Source organism: Lepeophtheirus salmonis, chromosome 5 (genome assembly GCF_016086655.4).
Source record: "Lepeophtheirus salmonis chromosome 5, UVic_Lsal_1.4, whole genome shotgun sequence".
Taxonomy (NCBI): Eukaryota; Metazoa; Arthropoda; class Copepoda; order Siphonostomatoida; family Caligidae; genus Lepeophtheirus; species Lepeophtheirus salmonis.
In genome coordinates, this window is record NC_052135.2 from 69,395,146 (window position 1) to 69,419,480 (window position 24,335).

The 24,335-nt window shown below is 30.1% G+C and overlaps 2 protein-coding genes across 4 annotated transcripts in view; one reads left to right on the forward strand and one right to left on the reverse strand.

Annotated features, from left to right (window-relative positions):
* LOC121118060 (protein APCDD1) overlaps positions 1 to 24,335 on the reverse strand; it is a 112,957-nt gene that overhangs the window by 17,887 nt on the left and 70,735 nt on the right. Inside the window, 2 exon segments of the mRNA XM_040712605.2 lie at positions 8,118 to 8,427; positions 8,496 to 8,750. Of these exon segments, the coding sequence (XP_040568539.2) occupies positions 8,118 to 8,427; positions 8,496 to 8,750 (565 nt within the window).
* Positions 16,915 to 22,925, forward strand: LOC121118059 (lipase 3). Of its 3 annotated transcripts, none has more exons than XM_040712601.2 (6): positions 16,915 to 17,103; positions 18,920 to 19,121; positions 21,611 to 21,725; positions 21,782 to 22,025; positions 22,086 to 22,466; positions 22,524 to 22,925. In XM_040712601.2, exons 1-6 carry the CDS (start codon positions 17,002 to 17,004, stop codon positions 22,695 to 22,697), a joined length of 1,218 nt encoding a protein of 405 aa, XP_040568535.1. In that variant the 5' UTR covers positions 16,915 to 17,001; the 3' UTR covers positions 22,698 to 22,925. The 3 variants fall into 3 exon arrangements, with proteins under 3 accessions (XP_040568535.1, XP_040568536.1, XP_040568537.1); XM_040712602.2 differs by lacking the exon at positions 16,915 to 17,103 and adding an exon at positions 17,267 to 17,399; XM_040712603.2 differs by lacking the exon at positions 16,915 to 17,103 and adding an exon at positions 17,304 to 17,630.

The following is a 24,335-nucleotide window of genomic DNA, read 5'->3' on the forward strand; positions in this document are numbered from 1 at the left end:
TCATACTTTCTGTTTCTAATTCAAAATTGGAGATAGCAGGAGGAGGGGGATCGGGACTCAATCAATCACAATTGCTCGAAAAAGTTTTCACGTAGGATTAGATAATCATTGAAGTTTGTACGGTTGATGTATATTTATAGTAATTTTCTGTTTAATGAGTTATTGGATTTGATGACATAGAATTTCTTCTTCATGATACCAATTACATTCATCCTGTAATAATACTCTAATGGTTCATGGTAGATACCAGACAAAGTTAAAGTGCTTTAATTAATTAGATGTGACCTCCTGCGGCCTCAGTCCACATAATGTGACCTTCCATTTACTTTCCTAATCCTCCAAAGTGACAACTGTTCGAATATCTCGAAAAAGTCCATCTCTTCCTAGTCCAATAAATATTCTTCGCTTTGCGAAGTTATTTCCTTATTATTAAAAGCTTGTAATAATTGAATTTCAATCATGCATTGTCGTTTTCTCCAATTTCAAGATTTTCAGAGAAGGTATGACGTGCGGGGAAAACTTATAGACTGTGCCCATCGTTCTTAATTAAAAGTAATTCTTGCTCTACTATCTCTCTTGTTTTCTCACTGCGTACTTCATAGAATGGATTGACAACCCAGTTTGGTGTTATAGATTTGATGACCTCCTTTCCATGATACCTATTAGCTTCTTCCTCTAATTATACTGTAATGGTTCATGGTAGACACAAGAAAAAACGGTAGTGGTTAATGATTTGTCATCTCCTTCGGACTTAATCCTCAGTACACAAATCGACCCCAGTTCTCCTCCTTCGGTATACTTCATATGAGACTCTTTCACATAATGAGACCTCTCATTTACCTTCATGATCCTCCCATGTACTGATTGTAGAATCATTTATTTTTTGCATTGCGCAGTTATTTCATAAAATTATAAGGTTGCGATATTTTAATTTCAATTATCCATTGTCCCTGTCTCCAATTTCGAAATAGATGGAAGGAAAAAGTATAACGTACTGGCAAACTTATCTCTTTTTGGAGGGAAAACTATGTATTTGGTTTATAATTATATGATCAAATATGTTTTGGACCCAGACTACGACAACCGCTAATGATAGGAAGAGAAAAGTACGTTCTAAATTACTGTTGACTTCCCCCTTAAATCTTGAAACAAAGGATAAATACTTAGGCACCAAAATTTTACCCAATTGTATTAGGATATTGTGTAATCTAGTTTTAATCTGCTAGGGATCGTGTGTCAAGGCCCCCATGTACTATACAACCTTTTTTGAAGGGGTAAAGAAGATTGCATGTGAATGGAATCAAAAAGACGCCCTTGCCATTTAAAATTCTCAGCAAGTTCTTGAAGATCCAGTCCTTGGATCCCTTCATCAAAGCTAATTTCTTATTTTTTAACGGAAAGTATTACACAAATCACAAAACAGAAGGAATACTTACATATAATTCCCTAAATATACATTTTGAAGACCACCAAAAAAAGATTAAAACAGTTTCAAGGAAAAAGTGGAAATACTTCAAAAGAAAATTACTTATATCCTGATTTTCCATTTATGCAAAAGCTTGGGTTAAAATCAGTGATGTCAATGATGAGATGCACGGCTGAAGATCTCCCCAACTTCAAATTTCCTCCTACTTCTAATTGGGAGGTGAAATTACTGCGAATATGTTTAAAACTACCATTACTGATCGAATGCAAAAATTAAGAAAATAAATTATTTCTAAAATCTTGATTTGCCGATATGTTATAGCAAAATCTATCTATAAATTATTGTAAAAATAAATAAAAATGAAATTTACTTTAAATTATCCTTGTAAAACTGTATTTTTTTAAAATACAAATGTCCTCTTTTTTTCTACATTTTGTCAAAAAAATATCGCCTAAAAAACCAAAGTCTACTAAAATTTATATTCATTTTTATTTTGTTACGAATTTTTTAATGTTTTAGATATTTCATTGCTTTTTTTTTTGCCACCCTTTCACTGAGACTTTCTGTAGACATAGAGCTCGTAAATACACATCTGTTCAAGGAAATTCGTTTGGTTTCTCCTTTTCATATTGTTGCAGAATTGCGCTAGACAACTCTCGACCACACAACTATTTTGCCAAATCAAATTTTGACTCAGAATCCACCTCGTATCTCAATAAACTCGTATGTTGGGGCTCTCATATCTAAAGGTTCTACTGTTTTTTAATTCCTGAAGACAGACATAATAGGATTGTTTAAATTCAATTCTCTCTTTTCGTTCATAACTATTCATCCTTACATGATCAACAAAAGGAATAAAAAAAAGATTGCATATTCTATGTTAAGTCATTAACGTCATTGCATCATCGAACCTCTCATGAAAAAAAAAACCCAGAAAAAAGGCTTTAAAACATGGTGAGTAGCTAATTATTCCTCAATTATGGATTTAGTAGCCAATAACTGTTGAGAATTGTTCAAAACTTAATAAGAGGAAATTCGAATTCGCCGAATCAATGTTGAGAACACTGATAGGGGGAAAAAAAGGGAGAAACAACAAAATACACAGTATATTTTTGTGTTAGAAGTATTTTTTGCTCTCAGTCTATTTTCTATTTCTTAATCATAATGTTTTTTCAAGATACTTATTATTATTCTGATCCATCAACGTAGATAATTTCTAAAATATATAATAGGATAATCCATCAATTGATTTGAATATTTGTTCCAAGTCATCAATACTCCTTTATTATTAAACTCTATTGACAGTTTACGAAGCATGCATTTATTTACAATATCTATTGTATATTAATGTTAGATATGACACAAAATTTTCGAGGTTCGAGTTAGAGCTTTTGTGGTATCTCACTTTTTTATACAATATCAACTCTTCTTTTAATAAAAGAAGTCTGTTGAAGCTTTTGACTGTCCTAATTTTAAGTGATTCTATAAATTTGGTTAATAGTTTGAATTATTTTATTAATAAAAATGAGTTTTTCAAAAAATATTCCGGTCAAGTTTGAGTAATTTTCAGAAATTTTTTGACTTTAGTTGAATGGAGTTATTTATGGAGTTGGAGGAATATTCTTATGTAACATTAGTACAGGGTCTGCCATAACTCCGATTTCGTAACAATTTATATTTGGGCTGGAAGCATTAAATATAAAATCACGAAGCCTTGAACATAAACAATTGGCAGATAATACTATACAAAATAAAATACAACAACATTACTGAGCTAAGCCAGATCAAATTAGGCCACCAAAATTGCACTGAGACCAGTTTCTGGTTGCAAAAAAGCCAGGCTAATCTTACGCAAATTTATACATACTAATTTAAAGAGAAGCTAATTAGCTCTCAAATTAGTCCGATCAAGTCACTCTATGAGCAAAATTATGCACATGGCAAGCATTTTAGTGACTTTGGTCATTTTCAGCATGGCATCTGAGACACCCAAAAGCAACATTAGCAAAGTTCCGGACGAATATGCAGTCATCAAGACTATACATGAAGCTACAAAAATTGACCACCAGATCGCCAAGTCTATTAGGTACCGGTCGCATGGATCGTCAGGGCCATCAAGGCCAATGGAGCTAGACTGAGTTGAAGGTGGATGGGGAGTGGCCCTCATGTATGCAGAAACTCCAACATTAAGGCTCTCAAGGACAATAATACCAATACTGTGGCACTGTATTGGAGGCATCCAAGATCAAAGGGGTATGCGCCAAAGACAGAGAGAGGATTGGAAGGTGTGGGCCGCAAATAAAGAACACTTTATGTAGTTTTATTTAAAAAAATATGCTTGCATTTCGGTGGATTTGTAAAAAAATAAAAGACTCGGTTCTTTCGAATACTTTCAATTAAAGTTCAATTAGATCACTAATTTGGGAGCTAAAAGCCTCTTAAGCTGTATTGGAATGATGGCGCCCACAGTGCATCAACTGGCCGGGTACCATTTTTTTACGTTCTTATGATTTTCTATATGTAGACCGATTTAGACCAATATTGGCTTGTCCCAGACTATGGTACAATGTTTAGCCATTCTCAAACTAGGTCAATCCTGGTCTCAAGACCAGTTTCATTATCAAAGCTCCATGTATAACATAAATACCATCTTTAAAAGTTTTCATTTGCGTATCAAGACTAAAACAACTGGATTAAAATTTTCATTTTCTAAAAATGAAAACATACTGAAGAATAAAATTCTCCATGTCTCGACTTGGTCTCGATACCTTAAAATATGTGTATTGTCTTATTTTAAATCCCTCAAACTCTTAGTCTTGAATAAGGTGGTATTGACCACAATACTGTGGAGATTGAAAATTTAAAATATAGATCATGTTATAATAATTCAAATTTAATAGTTTTAAAGTTAAGTTTAGCATGAATTGAATAAAAAATAAAGGCGGTACAAATAATTTGATCATTTCTTTTATTAGTAAAAGATACTTTAAATTGAAGTTCATATTATAAGTTTTTCAATACATAATTCTAAAGAATCTTTTCTTTTTATAAGATTGGAACGCAATTTTTTTTAAAAATATTTCAGTCTTAGTAATTTTGGGGAATGATATAATATATATCAATTCATTTTTAAAAAATGACAAAAAAATTAAATTTGAGATTTACGTCAATGAACCTTAAGTGAGTATTAACGAGAATTATTTCATAAATTCTTTAGCATTAGGATATTTTATTCCAATATACAAAATATAAAGATTTATTTACTATGTATGAGGTCATTGTAGTAACTTTGCTGATTTCAAGACACTCGACGTCATTAAACGATGAAATCGATCACACGTGGATACCTTTTTAAATCTCAAAGCTTTAACGAAAAAAAAAAAGACTTAAACCCGTTTTGTAGTCAATCAATTCTTTCCAAATGAATATTTCATAGTTTATCAAGAACTAATTCAACCAATCAACACTAAAAACCAGATAAATGAAAAATAAGAAGAAAAATCGACAGCAGACAACTAATCAAATGTCAGAAGCGTTCACAATGTGTGGGAGAGGGGGCGTAGTCCCCCCCAATTTAAGGATTTTTTTCTTTTTACTAAATAATTTAATATAATTTTTCAAATTCAAATTCAAAATGCCCCTAACATAGTCTAAAAATGTTCCTTAAAATCAAAAAATCTAAAGTTTAAGTTATATTAATCCATGTTTAAAGGTTCTGTACAACCTTTGAAGTTTTGAAATTGGATATTTATTTAGAGAAAAATAGTTTTTTACCTAAAAAACAGTCAACATATTTTAAATTGAAGCATTTTCTAATAAATAACTATTTTGTGTAGATTAATAAACAATCTGAACCTATTTAGACGGAAGGTTTGTATAAAAATTAGAAATTTGAACACTTCTACTTAATGCAATGATAATTTTTTAGTTTAAAAAAAGATTTATAAGTCTCAAAATTTCTACATATATTGTCAGACTATTACTTAAGAATTAAGTATAAACAAACAAAAATACAGAAGATACACTTTTTGATTGTTGTCCAAACAATGAATAATTTGAAAAAGCCTTGCTTATTTCGAAACAATACTTTTAAAATAAAAAAATGAATTGAAAATTTGTAAAAAAGTTGTTTCTCTATTTTCAAAATGCTAAGCACTCCATTTTTGAACTAGCTTTTATTAATATAGCTATTCTCACTTAAGTCTCAATTGCAATGGGCGTAGGACGGGCTGAGCTTTAGCTAAACCAACTCGTTGTTATAGTGTTGTTTCTTAGATCAAGTAGTCATGCAGTTTTAAGATACTATGCGCATACTCAAAAATGGTGTATGGGAAACAAACACACTTTTCTTCATTAATATAGATATCCTTGACGATATACACTTAGCAACCTCCAGAATGGCAAAAGTGTATTTTTTTAACATGCATTTTAAGAACAATTTTATTTACATACATATTGGGTTCCTAGAAACGAAATATTGTAAACAAATGCATTCATATATCATAAATATAAATGATTTTGTATCCATCAAAGCGTCAAAAACAACTCATTAATATTCATTGAAAAATATTAGTATGACTTTTCTTAGTGATATGTAGATTTATTTTAAGTACATTTTTTGAATTTTGACATCTTTCCACATGCTCTAAGCTAGACAGAAAGTATAGATAAAGCACACGATTTCACCTAAAACTATGATAGTATTAGGTAGGTGCGCGGAAGGCAGTACTAAAATTTTATACTCTCATCTATTAATATTATTTTCTCTTATATTCACCCATTTTTTTGGGAAAAGTATAATATTATTATCGAAAGATTATACAGCCACCTTAAATCCCTATGTTCGATAATTTTTCTAATACCAATTTTAAAATCAGAATGACTTCTGTTACTAAAAATGTAAAATTTAGACAAGTAGTTATTGGATTAAGTTATTATCAAATTAGATTAGGTAGTTGTTTTATGAGATGTTGGAAATTATGGAGTGTGGAAGAATATGCCATACTTCTGAGCGTTTAGGACTATCTGACAACACATTTACAATCTTTGTTTGCGTCATTTTAAAATCCAGAGGGACTGACTCAGATAATTTCATTGTATCTACATCAAAAACTCATTGAAACAGGATGATCTACTGACATCAAATTAATTAATTACTGAATTTTTAGCAGATATGTGTGTGGCTAACTCGGATATTCTGAAAGTAAACTGTTGAGAGTCCCACTGATTATCGGCTCAACAGGAAAATGACAAGCCAATGTATAAATAGATCTATTAGAGACCTGAAAGTTCACGGATAGGATTACTGCCCTGGTGTTTGACACCACTTACAGTAATAGTGGAATTCACAAAGGAGCCGCTAAGCTTATAGAAAACAAATTAGACAAATAGTCATTTTATCTAGCACATAGAACCATATACTGGAGGTGTAGTTTTGTAGAAGTAGTTTAGTCCAAAAAATGTCGGATTCAAACACTTCATGGACAAATGGGGTAATTTGAATAAAGAACATGTAAAAAGGATTAAACGGATTATCACTGAAAGGAAATAGTGCAAACTGTTCAAAGAAGATAATTGTAAAAACAGACACATCAGTCTGACATCAGTCAACCATTTTAAATTTCAATAAAGGTCAAGGGTTTGAAACCAATATTTCGGTCCGGTCCGGCACATATAAAATTACTTAAGATCGAACCAACAAAAAGTGGCTTCGATATAACAGATCCACATTTTCTCAGATCTAGGTCGGTTGGGATCTTTAAACGTAAATATTCTAATAAATTTTGGGTACTTGACCCTTCAGATTCAGATCCGAGATCAAAGTTATTCTTATATTTGTTTTGAATTTTATGAACATTTTACTTAAAGCTCAGGCCTTAAACCAATAGGATCCAAATTAAGGTTAAATTTGTACTGATTACAGATGTCAAAACAATGAAAACCCCAATGTTATTATATAATTATTAGGTATTTAAAAAAATAATTATTGCTATGATAACATTAGAATAACAACACAATGGAACTATTTATGTAGATTTTGCTCAAATTTTAATCAAGATAAGTAGAACTACTACGTTCGATAAATAGAGTTCTTTTTCAACTTGAATTATGTATCAAACAATACGACAAGCTTTTTAAAATATAAAAAGTCAATCGGATCTTTTTTAAGATCCCTAAAAGTTGGAGTACGCGAAACGTCTTTGGATTTCTAATAACATAAATTTGCCTTTACCATTCCTGAGTACTTCAGATCCGGGTCCAAGACCCAACCTATGTTTATTAAGTATTACATCAAACTTTTTAAGATTTGTCTAAAGTTCGAGTACCCGAAGCCGGTTAGATCTCGGGTCTTTCGGATAATATAATTTTACTTATACTGTACCCCTTTACTTCGAATTCCGGTTCAAGACCCGTCCTATCTATAGCCTCGGAACGAGTTTGACCATTAATACCAACCATATCAATTCCAAATTATTGTTTCATTTTTATCCAAAAAATTAAGTTTGTAAAAGGCAATGTTCATTGGCTTAATAATTAGCTTAAATTAAGTGAATGTGTCAACTGATATAAATATATAATAAGGTCAAAATTATACTACATATCTGGTAAACGTTTTAATAATATTGATCCATACAAAATACAAACAAATTTGTACAAATACTTAGAATATTAAATGCTATGTTACACTAACCTTATGCCCCCTTAAAAGAGGATGAGCTTGTAAGGCAGTTGGTCTATAACGTGTTCGCCTTTTAATTTTTGTGTGAATATCTCCAAAAAAGAGCTCATCCCTCCATTTGTGATCATGATGATGAGGCCTTGATACTAGACGCCCCAACTGAAGCTCGTTAAACACTGTTCCCAGTCCCTCAAGACATTTCATATCATGTGCCTCCCTCTCCCAATGAGGTGTGTAGTTATATTTGTCATGCATTTTGCGATAAAGTGTATGTGACTGAAATAAGGACCACTCAAAGTTATCGGGACAGTAATTAGACAACCTACAAAATATCAAACATGCGGAAAATGATAGTATGATTTTAATATGCTCGAACATATCTAGAAATACTTTAGCTCCAAGGATTTTGCTGCTTCATCATGATAAGGTATAATATCCACCCTATGAATGTTGACTTCATTTTCAGAGGCTCCAGGTACAATCCATGATGCTCTTTCGGTTTTGAGTTGACCCCAGACTTTGATTCCATAGAGGAAAACACGACAATCCTTATCTCCATAGTAATAAATGTATAGAATAAATTTGAGTTTCTTGGAGAATTCATACTGACGGAGAAGGAACTCCGGACCGGGACGAACTTCACATCTACAGAGGAAAAATGGTTCAATAAGTGAGTGAATAATTAAGAATAAGGTGTAACGTTGTAAATCCTTTAAGCAAATGAGCCATTTAAAATTTAGTTAAAAGAATAATCATCTAATAAAAAAGATTTAACTCACACATTTCAGCACCATAATTATATAAATCGACCAAAAAGTTAATTTTTTGGATTTTTTTTTAATATTAATGGAAATCAGAATCATAAAAACTTATGTAAATACATTATAATCAATATTACTCAGGTCCGAAATATTAAAAACCCTCTGTGCGAGACTTTTAATGACATCACTAAGAATGTTGTTCAAAAATATAGGGGGTATCTGATGTTAAACAAAGCCCTAAAGTTCGAACCGGGTTTAAAATATTATTCTCGTGACATCACTACTTAGATATCCCCAATATTAAATTCTCCGTAATTTTAAAGTTCTTTAGCAAGAATCTTAGGCATTTAATCAGGAATCATTATTGTTTGTTGAGTGATAAAAAATGAAACTCAGGTATATCAATATTGAGTTCATTTTATTGTTAAATTGAAAAAACTACTCACATTTAGAGTTGAATCAATCATTATTCCTTTTTCAAATACATGTACATACGTCTAGAGATGGGAAAAAGGTCCATTTAGGTTGAGTGTAAAACCATAAAATATGATAACTCTGAGATACATCCTGTTAGGTCATTTGATATCGAGTACGGAAGCGAATGAAAGAACTATCATTATTTTGATGTTTCATTCCAAAGCAGCTTCTATATTTGACCCTATTTTAATTCATATGTAAAACATATGTTTATTCAATTGGTGTGTCCTAAGTCAGAGCTAAGAAACAATTGTCCAGTTTTAAATAAAATACTTAGGGCACAGCTTGGAAACTAACATGATTTGTAGGAATGTGAAATTGTGTAGAAATCATAGAAAGCGTAAATTAAAAAAAAAGTGTATTTTTGTAGGGCTTTTCTTAATTATTCCTCCTTATTATTAAAATATAAACTTAATTGTGGGATTACCCACCATTGCTTGGAGTTATTAGGTGTGGAAAAACAGATACAAAGAGCACACACACTTTGTTTATTAATACAAACATGTATTCCCCTTTATTGTATTGTTTTCTTTTTTTTACATATATGACACGCTAGACACGCTCGTTGCTACATTGTTATTATTTATTTCTTTAATCAAGTAGCAGACAGCCAAACTTTGCTTTATTAATATATACTATTAAGGGATCTCTATTAAAGTTTATAGGGATCTCTTTCAGTAGATATGTCCCTGTCAAAGTTACTATATTTTCAAGACATTATCTCAGGTACGGTTTTTACACTGACTAAGATTTCGAGACTTTTGACACCTCTAATGGCTCGCTCAGAAGGGGTTTCTTTCACATTTCAATTTATATCGTATTTAAAAATATATTTTTGTATATTTAAAACAAGAGATGCTAAGAAAAATTTAATCGTTAATGAATTACCCCCTGGGACTGATCCACCCCTATAAATAGTATAATTCGAGTCTAACCGAATTTACAATTTTTCGAGCCGAACCAACACTAATATATGTGGTCTCTCAATAAAAAACAAGCTAGAATGAGTTTTCTCAAAATTAAGGTTGGATTATATTTGTATTCTTTGAGAAATTATCGTTAATTTCTATCAAAAAATTATAATTAATAACCCTGTAGAGGTGCTACAAGTTGCATTTATTTTCAGGAGGGGACTGGTATTAAAATGTATGACGTCATATTCTTATATTATTACTGAAGAAGGGACGTGCAATCCCTTCACTTATCCTCTATTACGGTATGTTAATACTATTGTTGGGGATCACTCAGAAAATCCTTGTTATAAAGTTCCAAGTTAGGTCCAAACTGGTATCAATGTAATATTTGGTCTTGATCCGTACACACACAAAAAATATTATAGAAAATATAATCAGTGTACGAGAAAATCCGTAGCAATTAAACATAAAAAAAGTTTCTCTCGTACCGAGTCTCAAAACTAGTTGATACCTATGAATGTGGGTTATGGATACCATTTAAATTAGAATAATTTATTTGCTTTCTATAACGTCTTTCAAATATAAATATGAGTTATATTATTTTCTATTAATAATTGATTCATAAATATATGTAGTTAAAAAAAACTGTTAGTTGAAGAACACAAAATATGTAAATCATACACATTGGTGATAAGAAAAATAAGTGTTTGTTGTCTGAAATTGTTTTGTCCTCCAACTGTTTGCTAAATGATATGTGGTGTTTGTTTTTTTGATTTCATTTTGATAAAACACACCGACAATAAATCATTGTAGATCGAATTCTTTGTAATTGATTTTATGTACGACTTTAAATTCTGATAAGTTTGTCATGTCATCTTTTTATCAACTATTTATGCAATATTTGATTTCTTTACTGCGAAGATATAAAATGTCAAACCACGTCTTAGAGTAGCCTGATTTAAGCGTGTCATTTAAGTGATTGTTCCAATTCATTTTCCATGCAGTAGTTTCACAACATACACAACAGTAGGCACTCATTAAAACACAAACCTACGTCTAAAATAATTTACCCTAATTTTTTTTTTATCTCAGTTTTTTTTAAAAATTATGGTCGATTCTGTGTTTCTAACGTTTTGTGTTGTTTTGATCTCAACCTCTCAAAATTTAATGGCCTCTTATTGTTAATTTATATAATCTTGCCATAAAGTTTTACTAAAATTGATCTGTAACAAAAAAAAAAAAAAGTCAACATTACCTCCGTTCAACTTCGTTGGTGGAGGTAAACAAACTATATTAAGCGTGTCCCTGCAATCTTAGGCCAGGGGTTACACAAATGATTAGATAGCTACTATAAATGTTCATAAATAGTGGACTGAACCAAATTTGGATCAAAAGGATTTGAAGGATCAGACTTTATAAGTTTTAGGACAGATATGCTGGACTGTCCTGTACATTTCAAGACTCAACTGGACGGGACTGCAGTATTCAGTCCAAAATAAGGATCCACAAAACACTATTCATTCATAAATCTTCTTTTAAGGGTCACTTTTTAAAACTTACACACACTATTGAGTACAAAAAAAATATGGCTATAGACCAAAATATGGACCTTCTCTTGACGAGTTAATAAATTAATAACGTATATTGCATACACATAAATGAATGTTTGCTGTGCATTATTGTCTTTCTCTCTTTATTTAAGAATGAATGTTATCCCATTTCGTACAGACGTAAAGTTTTATCCTTTATTTTATTCTTATATCAAATTTTAGTTTAGAATTGTTTCAAAAAAGGAAACTTGGTTTGAGAGGTAACCTGCAGTAAGTGGTTGGTTTTTCAGTTTTCCTTGCCTGACCACTTAACACAAGTTTGACTGTATGAAAAGTCTCATAATTTTTTCTTCAGACACAGTAATTTACATGGTATCTCTGAACCTTTCCTTCCCCAAAAACAAACAAATAAAGAAATAACAAAGTATCAACTAAGCAACACTTATAACCAAGTTTGAGGATTTGTGACGAGTGTTAATTTCGTCTGTAATAACTACGTGAAAATGTTTTCGTCGATCAATGCTTTTTGAATGACGATTATAGCCAAATAGTTTTCTTGAATGTTATTCTGATTAAAAAGGAATTTTCCTTTCCTTGACAAAATAGAAATGAGACTCAATGCGACTAAATATGACAAAGGAAGACAAATCAACTTGTTACGACATTATGCTGATCCCTTAATAATACGTCACTTATTTTTTACCAAGAATTATATGTATATTGTGCATACTATCCATGGATAAATTAAAATTTTCTTTCTCTATAATAAATCCGCCTACTATTATTCAAATTTGACAACAAGAAGAAAAATATAACAAGTACCATTTCGCTATAGTTGGGGAAAATATGACTTTATACGCGTGCTATGCTTTTTGTGGTAGGTAATCTGAAAAGTATTTTTTATTTTCTCAAGGAGTTATAACTATTCTTTTATTCTTGAAGATAGAACGTCTGAGTATAAACTAATCACCATGTTGTGGAAGATGAAGAGTAACATTCATAATTTGATGGAGAGTTATAAGTTCAAGTCCTTGTTTGACTCAGGATAGAATTGAGGAACGACATCGGATTAATTCCTAGAGATATATGATCTTGCGGAGTTGAATTTGTGTTTATTTCTTTCTTCTAAGGACTGATTGCAGTTATTATAATATCACTTCATGATAGCTAATCTATTCTACTCCTAAACAATCTTCAAATTGTCAGAGTTAACTATTTACCATGTATGGAAATTATACAAAACTTATTTGAACGCCTCTTTTAATATATTAGTATATATATTTTTGCTTTTGTATAACTCAATCATCCTTCAAAACTTATCCAAACTTTTGCCCTACCTTTTATCAAGGAGGAAAGTGCATATCTTATACTTTGAAATTAATTAATATATTGATTAAATAACATTCTTAATTATTCTAAATATGGCAAAAAATCATTAATCATTCATTCGTAATTAATCACAACGAATAAAATAACCTTAAGATATTCATAATTTGCTAAGAAAAAATAATGGTTCGATGTGTTTTCTCTGATTTTTTATCATATTACACAAAAGATTTTTTTAATAAATGTAAATGTAGTTGTGATTAAACCCTTTCACTGTCTCTGTGAAATAATTAATTAATTATTGTCGTCAAATTCTCAGCTTTACTTGGGGTTACTTTGTTTTATGAGTTGTTTCATAGTAATACATTTAAATATCAAAATCAGAAAAATCCAATATCGAATTATTTATGTTGACCGTTCATTTCTTTCCTTTTATTTCTATTTCCCTTGGAGGTCACAAAAAAACAAGTTCGAAGGAGTTCATGAGTGGCTGGGGGGACAGCATTTAGGCAAATCCTCAAACTTCGATGTGAAAGCTGGGAAAAAGGTGAAATGTTAGTTAAAGGACGATCAGGAACGCTGTGAAGACTTGGGCCTCAATTGCTATGTCCGCCGAAGACACCATCCCATATCAGCAACGGTGAAGGCCACCAGTTTAACCCAGGGTTTAAAAAACTCCTATATTGGATGAAGGGCTAATTTATGGACTGGATATTGTGGCCTTTTCCTGTCCAGATCTAAATCCACTTGACTATGAGATTTGGGGCACCATTGAAGCCAAGGCTTGTGCTATCCTACAGAGAAATACTGTTGAGCTGAAGGTTTCTATTGTGTGGGAGTGGATATCTATGTCTGATGACTATGTTATCAGAGTGTGCAGGGCCTCTCGACCTCATATAAAGACTGCAATTGAGGGGAAACTTGGACAACATGAAATTAAGAAACAAAGATGTTTTTTCACTTGTTAATAAATTTCAAAGTGGGACTCTTCATCACTTTTGAACTCTTGATACTTTTGTTAATGTTGTCTGTTATGATACATTTTTACTAAAATACACTATAGTTTCATCAAGATTTCTTGTTTTCATAAATTTAGAAAATTAAAAGCAATACCATTTGTGAAAAAACCTGTCATCAATAAAATTAAACTGAACCACATTTTTTTTTTTAATTATAGGATATAATTTTTCAAAATCATTACCCTAGTAATTAATAAAATGATAAGGCTTGAACTCTTGTTTGATTATATCTAAAACGTAAACATATCTACGGATGAATTATTTATCTATGTTTAACCTTCAAAAAATCTCTATTGACTGAGTCCTAAACTTAACATGTACTACATCAAATGATATTTTAATGCACGTTCAATTAAAGGTAACAAATCGATCGATTAATCGGTAATCCGTTTTTTAATTCTCAAATAATTATCGATCTCCAAAATTTCATATTGGCCGACTCCTAAACTTGAGATGTACGACTACAAGAAATGATCCCTCCACACAAGTCAATTTAAATGGGGAAAATCGGTTGATTAATCAGTTACCAGTTTTTTAACACTCAAACATAATCCGTATCATAAAATTTATCTTATTCAACTCCTAAACATGAAAACTTAATTGAAAAAACTATCCCTATGCATACTGCCTACATATTAAGAAGGGCAATGGCGTCTGCAGGGTGTGGGCTTGAGGGGATTCAGTCCCCCCTATAAATCAAGGATTTTTTTTTTTACTAGAAAATGTAATATTGTAAAAAAATTCAAAAATTTTTATATTTGAAATTTTTTTTTAATTTTTTTCCAAAATATTTTAAATTATAAATTTTTTGGGTGGATTTTTGAAATGTTTTTCAAAAAATTTAATATTCAGAATTAAGTTTTTCCAATAATTTAAAAAAAGTTTTAATTCTCCTGACGCACCTGAAGTGTTACAAATGCATCTTAAAAATAAAAAAAAGTTACGGGCTGTTCTTAATTACTACTTTCTGTTGAATAATTGTTTTCAATGCATTAACATATTTATTTTATTCACTGCTATGACGGAAAATGATTTGAGAAAGCCAAGGAGGTCCCAAAATACAAAATAGGATCCTGGTATATGTATATAAACATATTGGACACCAATAGGCGGATACATATGCATGTTTGAGTGACATATCAACATACCTTCAAATGTTTTTAACTCATTTGATTAATCAAATGAATATATGAAAATTACTAGTGTATGTGGATCAAATATAATTTATCACATAAACATTCTTTGCTGGGAACAACGTGATTCAAGGCACTTGAAGTATTATGTATGAATTAGTAAATATATTTGTAATTAGTCAATGTGGAGTAGTATCAAAATGTCGATTGAACATTCAAATTGACTTTTGATTGAATTTATGAATCATCATTGCTTAGTCAGATATGGGAAGGAGTCCTTTTACAGTAAGTAGTACTAGATACGAGTGTCAGGTCTTTGCTCACAAGTCCAAGTCTTCAGAAAATATAAAATATTTTTTGTACGCTTTGTTCAAGTGAAAAAATTTAAATAATTTTCGATTCCAAGTTGTGTTGCGTGTCTTAGGGTTTCCCTCCAAGTCCAGTCTCAGAACTTTGACAAGAAGTGATCAAATTTTGTACGTTCAAGTCCTCATCTCTGCATGGGTATACTTAACTAACATAAAAATGTACACCAGGACCGTCCAAAGAGAGGGGAAGGGAGGTAGCTCCTTCCCAATTTTTTATTTTTACTAGAAAATTTAAATAAATTATTCATTTTTTTGTCCAAAAAGTTTAATTGTCTGTGAATAGCAATTGATTTTTGAAATTTTTCTCCAAAAATTTTATATTTTTTTTTTGTGAACTATACATTTTTAAATTTTTTTCTACAACATTTAATTTTTGGGAATAGCTTAGGATTTTTTTCCAAAAAATGTTATACTTGAAATTTAATTTTAGAAATTTTATTCCAAAAATTAAATTTGTTGGAAAAAAATGGATTTTTGAATTTTTTTCCAAAAAATTTAATTTGTTACAAATTACTATGGATTTTTGAATTTTTTTCCAAAAATTTAATTTGTTACAAATTACTATGGATTTTTGAATTTTTTGTCCAAAAATTTAATTTGTTACAAATAACTATGGATTTTTGAATTTTTTGTCCAAAAAATTGAATTTGTTACAAATAACTATGGATTTTTGATTTTTTTTTCCAAAAAGTTTAATATTTGTGAATAGCTGGGGATTTTTTATTTATTTTTTATTTTTAATATAAACATTGTAATTTTTTGGATTTTTTCTCAAACAAAATCCAAAAACCAAGTTCCACCCACCCCAAAAAAATAAATATATACTACTGTAAACGACCCTGTATTCCGTATTCAGTTACCAGCTGCTTATTTTCTTTTTAAGTTCAACTTATCAATCTGTGGAACGTTGATGAGTTGACTTCGAATCACTCCGATTGTTTAGTAGTTATGATCAATTTTCAACAATTATTGAAACATTTTCAACAGTTGGAATAAATTAGCTAACTTTTATCACATTTTAAAGCATTTTATTCCCCACTTTTTTTGAGGAAAGGGTGTCATATACAATCAAGAGAACAATATCTTATATGTGAATGCTGTACTTAAGATGTAATGAGTTTTGGATGTTTAAAATCGTATAATGAAAAAAAAAAAAAAAAAAAAAAAAAAAATACGTCGAAGTAGTCAGTGAAGCCAAGGATGAAGGCATAATCAAGATCAGAGTGAACAATAGATGAGAAAACAAATATGTATATAAAGATAAGAAGTAGTATAAATATTAAGTCTCTTAATATTGATACTAGCATTAGTATTTAATTTCCCAACTGTATGAAGAACGCAACTTAAAATGCAAACTCATTTTCAAGTCCTCATTTTTTCCATCTCTCTTCCATTCCTCGTCTTGTGTGATATATCAAGTCATGATGGATATAGACATGACTTGTCTCCGGTAAGATATTAAACTTTATATTAATTCTTCATAAACACGAGTAGATATTGATTTGTTTTTTGACACTTTACACGTAACAAACACATGGACTTTTTTGTTTGTTAAATGTGAGAGACTACACACGTACAACCATCCATAACAGGAAAAAAAAAAATACTATTACATAAATATTACGTTGTTGTGATATGATATTTCATTCTAGTTGTGTTTAAAGTTTGCTTGGAATGATTGTTGTAGAGCTCTTAACCCTTTTGGTCAGGTTAATTGAGGCAGCTTCAAATCATCATGCAGCAGCTGTATATTTCATAGATATAATATTCTTGGATACACACTTAATGTCTTAGAAAATATGATCAATATCCTGTGCAAGATTTTTTAGTATTTGGTGATTTGAGTAGTGTTTTTATTTTTCAAAACTGTTCTTAAATTCTTGAGGAGAGAACATCTAATTAGAAGGTGTAACCAAGAGTGTGTGTGCCCATGAAAGACAACCAGTAATACTGAAGATTTGTGGAGGAGTTATATGGGTAAATCCGTGTTTGACATGTATTCATTCCATTCATCCTATAGCTGTTGAAAGGGTTAAAGAGGCGTCTGCAGGGTTGTATTTTGAAGAAGGCTAGGTTTCTATACTTATTCGCAAGGAATTAAGTTGTTGAAATATTTTTTAGCCCTTCACAAAAATTATTTTTTTTTTGTAAAAATATATCAAAAATTAAATTTTTGGAAAAAATTTCCAATATTTACTTTTTGGATTTTTTTTCTCCAAAAATCCAATGTTATTCACAAAGAATTAAATTTTTTGTAAATTTAATTCAAAAATTCATTCATATTCTCAAAAAATTTCAATTATTATTTTTTTTAGAATTTTTTTCTAAAATGCATAGTTATTCTCACAAAAATTCAAATATTAAAATTTTTTTACAGCTGTTCACAAAAAATTAAATTTTTTGGAATAACATTTTTAAAATTAAATTTTTTGGAATAATATTTCTAAAATTAAATTTTGGAAAAGAAGTTCCAAAATCATCTGCTATTCACAAAGAAATAATTTTTTTAAATTTTTTTTGAAAAATGCATTTTTATATTTAAAAAATTTCGAATATTACATTTTTTTGGAAAAAAAATCAAAAACCCATAGTTATTCTCAAAAATTTATATTTTGTGGAAAGAAATTTCAATTATCCACAGCTGCTCAGGAAAAATTAAATTGTATGTAAAAAAATTTCCAAAATTAATTTTCCAAAATAAAATATTTTGCAAAAAAAAACAATTCAAATATTACATTTTCTAGTAAAGAGCAAAAATTCCTTAATTGGGGCGGGGGGAGGACAGCCCTTCTTGCCCACCTCATGCGGACACATATGAACTTGTTGGTTTGACAGAAAAGAAAATGAAAATCTGCAAAGTAATCCTGATAATTGAAATAATTCTTTATAAGAGACAGTTTAGCAGTCGTCTCGTTTCATTATATTCGCTGCGAGCAGCGATGGGATGAAGGAAATCAACATAATGCAACATCATGCAATTAATCTGTTTTCCATCCTCAACCAGGACTTGCATTTATTAAAGCAACTAATTATGTTCGTCTTTTACGCACTAGCATTTACATTAAACTTAAATGTTCATTCATTAATAAGGGAAGAATAATTACACCTGCTTTGAAAAATAAAACACACTCTTCATGTTGCATCAACAAAAAGTTTTGCACTCGTCAAAGGTCATATTTAAAAAAAAATCTACTTATAATTATTCCATAAACTCAATATTAATAATATTTAATAATATTATTTCGTCTTCCCATTATTTTTTTCAGCCACAAATAATTAGATCTGAGGGTTATCCTTGTGAAGTCTACAAAGTCACGACAGATGATGGATATATTTTGGAAATGCATCGAATCCCTCATGGGATTAACAATCAAAATATTTCAGAGACTCGACCTGTAGTCTTTGTTCAACATGGACTATTATCTTCATCTGCTGATTGGGTTATAGCCTCACCCAAAAAGGCCTTAGGTTTGTATTTATTTTATTGCATGTATCTACTATGTAATGCTTTAATGGGTTTAATTTCCGCTGATGCCATTTTCTGCATAAATCAACACGCATTATGTTTATGTTTAAGCACATAATTTATTATTGAACAAATACAGAAGTATGTGATTTAGGGGAGACCGAGAATAGTTGAAACATGGGACAGTCCGTAGAATTATATTTTGGAGAGGGATTGATTTTTACACAGAACCAAACAGATATTTAAATAAAGTTAACTTTTGTAAAAATTTCAAAAATCCAAAGCTATTCAATTAAAATTATATTTTTTTGGAAAAAAACTCCAAAAATCCACAGATATTCACAAAAATTAAATTTTTTGGAGAAAAATTTCAAAAAAACCATAGCTATTCAAAGAAAATTTTTTTATAAAAAAATTTGAACAATTATAATTAGCAAAAAAATTAAAATACAATTTTTTTCGTTAATAATTTCAAAAATCAATTGCTAGTCTCTAAAAATTATATTTTTTGGATAAGAAAAATTCAAAATTTTACGGAGGTTTACAAAAAATTTCAAAAATCCCCAGCTGTCTATAAAAAATTAAAGTTTTTATAAAAAAATTCAAAAATCCATAGCCATTTAGAGGAAATTAAATTTTTAGAAAAAAATTTGAAAAATTAAATCAATATTTAAATATTAATTTTTATGGAGAAACATTCAAAAATCAATAGCTATTTACAGACAATAAAATTTAGGGAAAAAATTGGAAAAATCCTTTTCTTTGGATGAAAAAATTGAAATTTTTTTTCATCCGTTTAAAAAAGAAGTTGAAATATTAAATTTTCTAGTAAAATGCAAAAATTTCTTAATTTGTTGAGGGGGCAATAGCCCCTCCAGCACAACCCCAGCAACGCCACTGCAATCCCCCTTCCTTGCACATCAAACAAAGCTAAAGCCACAAAACTTATATTACTATTTTATGATGCAGATTATTATTGAAAGATAGTCAGTATTTTTTTTTTTTACTTTCCTTCAAAATATCGGATAAAAATAGATTTTGAAAAATAAAAGTGTTTTCCTTTTTTTGGAGAAGCAATATTTTTGTAATACTACAGTTAGCTTTTCATTGTTTTACTGTAACTTAAAACTTTTCAATCATTTACTATTAGCTGTTTAAATTGATAAGGTAGAGTAACGCAAAGAGGTCAACAGCAACAAGTGACGCAATTTCATTGTATTGATTGCGTTAATAATTACACTTTTGTGATATAGTCTGGATATTCTGGATAAGTCTAAGAGTTTTAGGGTAGAACCGGAGGTATGTTGACCATATCAGCCATTTTGCATTGTTAGTTTGTGTTTGAAAGATAAAAAGGTTCGACGTTTTTGATGTGTTCTGCAATTTTCTAGTATTGAAAAAAAAATCGGAAGTAAAAATATTTGTGGAAACATTTTTAAACACTTTTGAAAGATTCTTTATTCTTCTAAAATAGTTATTTTTTACAAAATGCTAAATAAATTCGGATTTAGAAAATCAACCTCTATATTAAAAAATTAGAAATATGATTATTTTTAAAGAAGCAGTATAGGTACCCCAGGGGAGTCTGCAGTTGGTTGAATAGAGGGGCTGTGGTCCCTCCCCCAAAAATTAATTTTCTTTTTTCTTTTTTAGAATAATTTTTTTTTTGGTCAGGATGAAATAATTTTTTCACAAAATAAGGGGTAAACATTTTTAGTTGAAAGATTTCAATTTTTTTTCGGAAAAAACTTATATTTTAAATTTCATTTCAAATATAAGTTTTTCCCAAAAATTAACTATTTGAAATATAATTTTTGAAGTTTTTTTTTCCAAAAAATGTAACTCTTTTTTTTTGTAAATAACTATGGATTTCTGTTTGTATCTTTTTCGTAAAAATTTTAAAAACCAAGACTTCCCTACCCAAAAATATATATATATAATCCTGCGAACGCCCCTGTACCAATATCGGAGTATAATAGTATTAGGCAAGGAATAGTCGAAAATAAACGTTTACAAATTGACTTTACTTTTTTTTTCTAAAAATAGGATGAAAACTCCAAACGTCACCTACGTAAAAGTTTCCATTTGTATCTAATAACATACCACATTTACCTTTTTGATTATAAAATATTTTAGGATGTTTAAATTTGAAAATCCTATCCTAGGATTTGCTCAGTACGATGATTATTTAGTATTAAGAAAATGTTTTTAATGTTACTATTTGATCCAATGATACATAGCTTTTAATTGATAATAGATACTTAACTTAACTTGGAAATCTATTTTGAGCTATCATAATATAATGCTCAATTGACAATTTCTTTCGCCCCCCCCCCTCCCCTTTGTGTTCACTTTCTAAAGGAATTGGGTCAACATTCTGAGACCGTAGGTCTACAAAAATCATTTAAAATCGAATTTAAAAAATATACTTGTCGAACTTCGTCGCAAAACTAAATTCTATGTATTAACATGCCTTCTCATACCTTTATAGGTTATATTCTTGCGGATGCAGGTTATGATGTTTGGATGGGGAATTTCCGGGGAAATAGCTATTCCCGGAATCACTTGACTCTCAAACCATCAAAAATTAGATTTTGGAAATTTTCGTAAGTGGTGATTAAATAATTATTATAATAAACATACATATATATCATGTCTACAGATGGGACCAAATGGCAAAGTACGATTTGCCAGCCATGATAAAGAAGACAATGTCATTGACCAACAGCTCCCAAATTCAATTCGTCGGCCATTCCATGGGCACCACGGTATTCATGGCCATGCTTAACATTTATCCAGATATGAAAGAACACTTTCATTTGGCTCATTTCCTTTCACCAATTGCTTATATTTCTCATACCATTAGTCCCATCAAATACTTTGCAAAATTTGGGAACGAGATTGGGGTAAGGGAGTAAATGTTACCAATGTATGACTGAGTAGAGTCAATCGTTGTTTCTTTGCAGTGGGTCCTTAATCATCTCGGAGCAGGCGAATTTTTGCCTAGTCGATGGCTTATGAATGTTCTCTCTGCCCTATTTTGCAAGCCAGGGATGAATCATATTTGTAAATCCACAATATTTCTCTTATGTGGATACGATCACGCCCAAACCAATTCATCTCTCCTCCCAACCATCATACAGCACACTCCTGCAGGAACCTCAACATATACCGTCGTTCAGTACGCCCAAGAGTTCAATACCGGGGATTTTAAAGCAATGGATTGGGGAAAAAAACAAAATATAAAGTATCATGGGTCTGAGGTCCCTCCACGATATCAAATTGAAGCAGTTGACGTTCCTGTTGCTGTTTATCGTGGGAAAAATGATTGGCTGGCACAAGAAGAAGTAAGATTTGAGCAGTAATATTTATAAATTGATAACTTTAGTGACACTTTTTTTAAGGATGTGATACACGTGGTTAATCGCTTACCTCAACTATATGACGACTATATCGTACCATATGATGATTGGAATCATGTTGATTTCTTATGGGCCATAGATGCAGATCGATTTTTGTACAAAAAGCTCATTGATAATATGAAGAGATACGAAAATAAAGACATTTTAAAGAAATGAAAAAAAAAACAATACAAAACGTGATATCCTATATTATAGGAAGCCTTTGAAATGGTTTTTAATTGGTTAGTTCTTGTTCCTACGTAATACTTCCAATTAATTACAAGATATAATACATACATATGGGTTAATCATAATAGTTGATGAATAGAAATGTCTAAAGTACTTATTTATTATGTCTGTTATAGAGTTATTTGTGAAATTTTATAATAAAAAAATAGAAAATGATGAGCATGTTTTGTATTTAATGATGACTTCACCAAACAATGAAGAAGAAAAAAAGTTTACTATAGGCATAGATCAAGGGTCAAAAGTTTACTTTTGTAAAGGGTATTTTTCCCCTTCAATTATTCTTTTAATAAAAAAAGGACTGATAAAAATATGTGTATATAATGTATATGTCCTTTAATGAAGTTTTTGACATTCAATAAACAAGCCTGCTTCTAAAAATAATTATGATGTATCAACACTAAATATTATCCTTCCTTCATCACCATAGTTGATTATCTAATTAGTTTTTACTTCTTTTGATATAATCATGTAAGAATGAATGGAATCCTGGTGGGCAAAATCTCAGGTATGATGCTTAACGGTTGTCATTTTTTTTTCTAGTTGGTAATCCGAACATTTTTTTTTCTTTTTTTCCAAAGCTGTTATCATTAATCTTAAATTCTTGAGAAGCAAAAATCGAAGTATAAATTCGAACCACTAATATGTGTAACTATGAAAAACGGTTAGTGTGAATTTGTTTCGGAGTTATAAGTACAATTACTTGTGGTACTATGTGTAAAATTGAGAACCGACTTGGAGAAATTTCACTAAACATATAACCTAGCTAACCACTCCTCTCAAAAATTCTTCCAATTGTCATGTTTCCCAATTTACTTTTTCTTAGCACATCGAAATTACTTATAATTTACAGTTCTAGTGATACTTAACGAAGGGAGAACTTTCACTCCTGATACCAATTTGAGTATTAACAATCGGAAGGAAAGGAATAATTAATAAAAGACAAATGTTTAGGAGGGTACCAACTGACTTGCTCTTTAAAAAACAAAAACAAAAAAATCCCTCACCGGGATTCCAACAAAATTTTCAAATCTCAAACCATAACCTAACTTTATGAATTATTATGTAGATTTGCTTTTTATAACGGATTATACTTAATTCGACTGAACGTATACTGATATGTACATACGTGTACATATATATATATATATTGGATGTTCGGAGACATCTCCGAAAATATAACTTCTTTACATAAATAAGAACTTCTCTGTCTATAAGTGTTTAAATGATAAAATTTGAAATGGGTGATCCAATGTCATACATTAACTTAGTTTCAAAAGGGTTTGTTTTTGTACTTTTTCTATATATATTTGGTGGAAAATATAATTTTCTTTCTTTTAAATCAATTTTCATGCATAAATGATGAAATCAAACGTAAAAATAAAAATACTCTTTTCTTTACGGACTTACCTACCAACCAATCAAACGACCATTTGTGTGTGCAATGCATTCAAATGAATCTTATTTCTTCAAAATACGTAAGTTAATAACTTTTTTACAAAGTTTGGTAAAGCTTGATAAATTTATTTAAAGAAAGATACACTAAGGTTTATCTACCTGGATCTCTAA

Coding starts and splice junctions, on each gene's coding strand:
- LOC121118059 (XM_040712601.2), top strand. CDS start 17,002: ATGCAAACTCATTTTCAAGTCCTCATTTTTTCCATCTCTCTTCCATTC. Junction 19,122..21,610: donor CTCACCCAAAAAGGCCTTAG/GTTTGTATTTAT, acceptor ATACCTTTATAG/GTTATATTCTTGCGGATGCA. Junction 22,026..22,085: donor AATTTGGGAACGAGATTGGG/GTAAGGGAGTAA, acceptor GTTTCTTTGCAG/TGGGTCCTTAATCATCTCGG.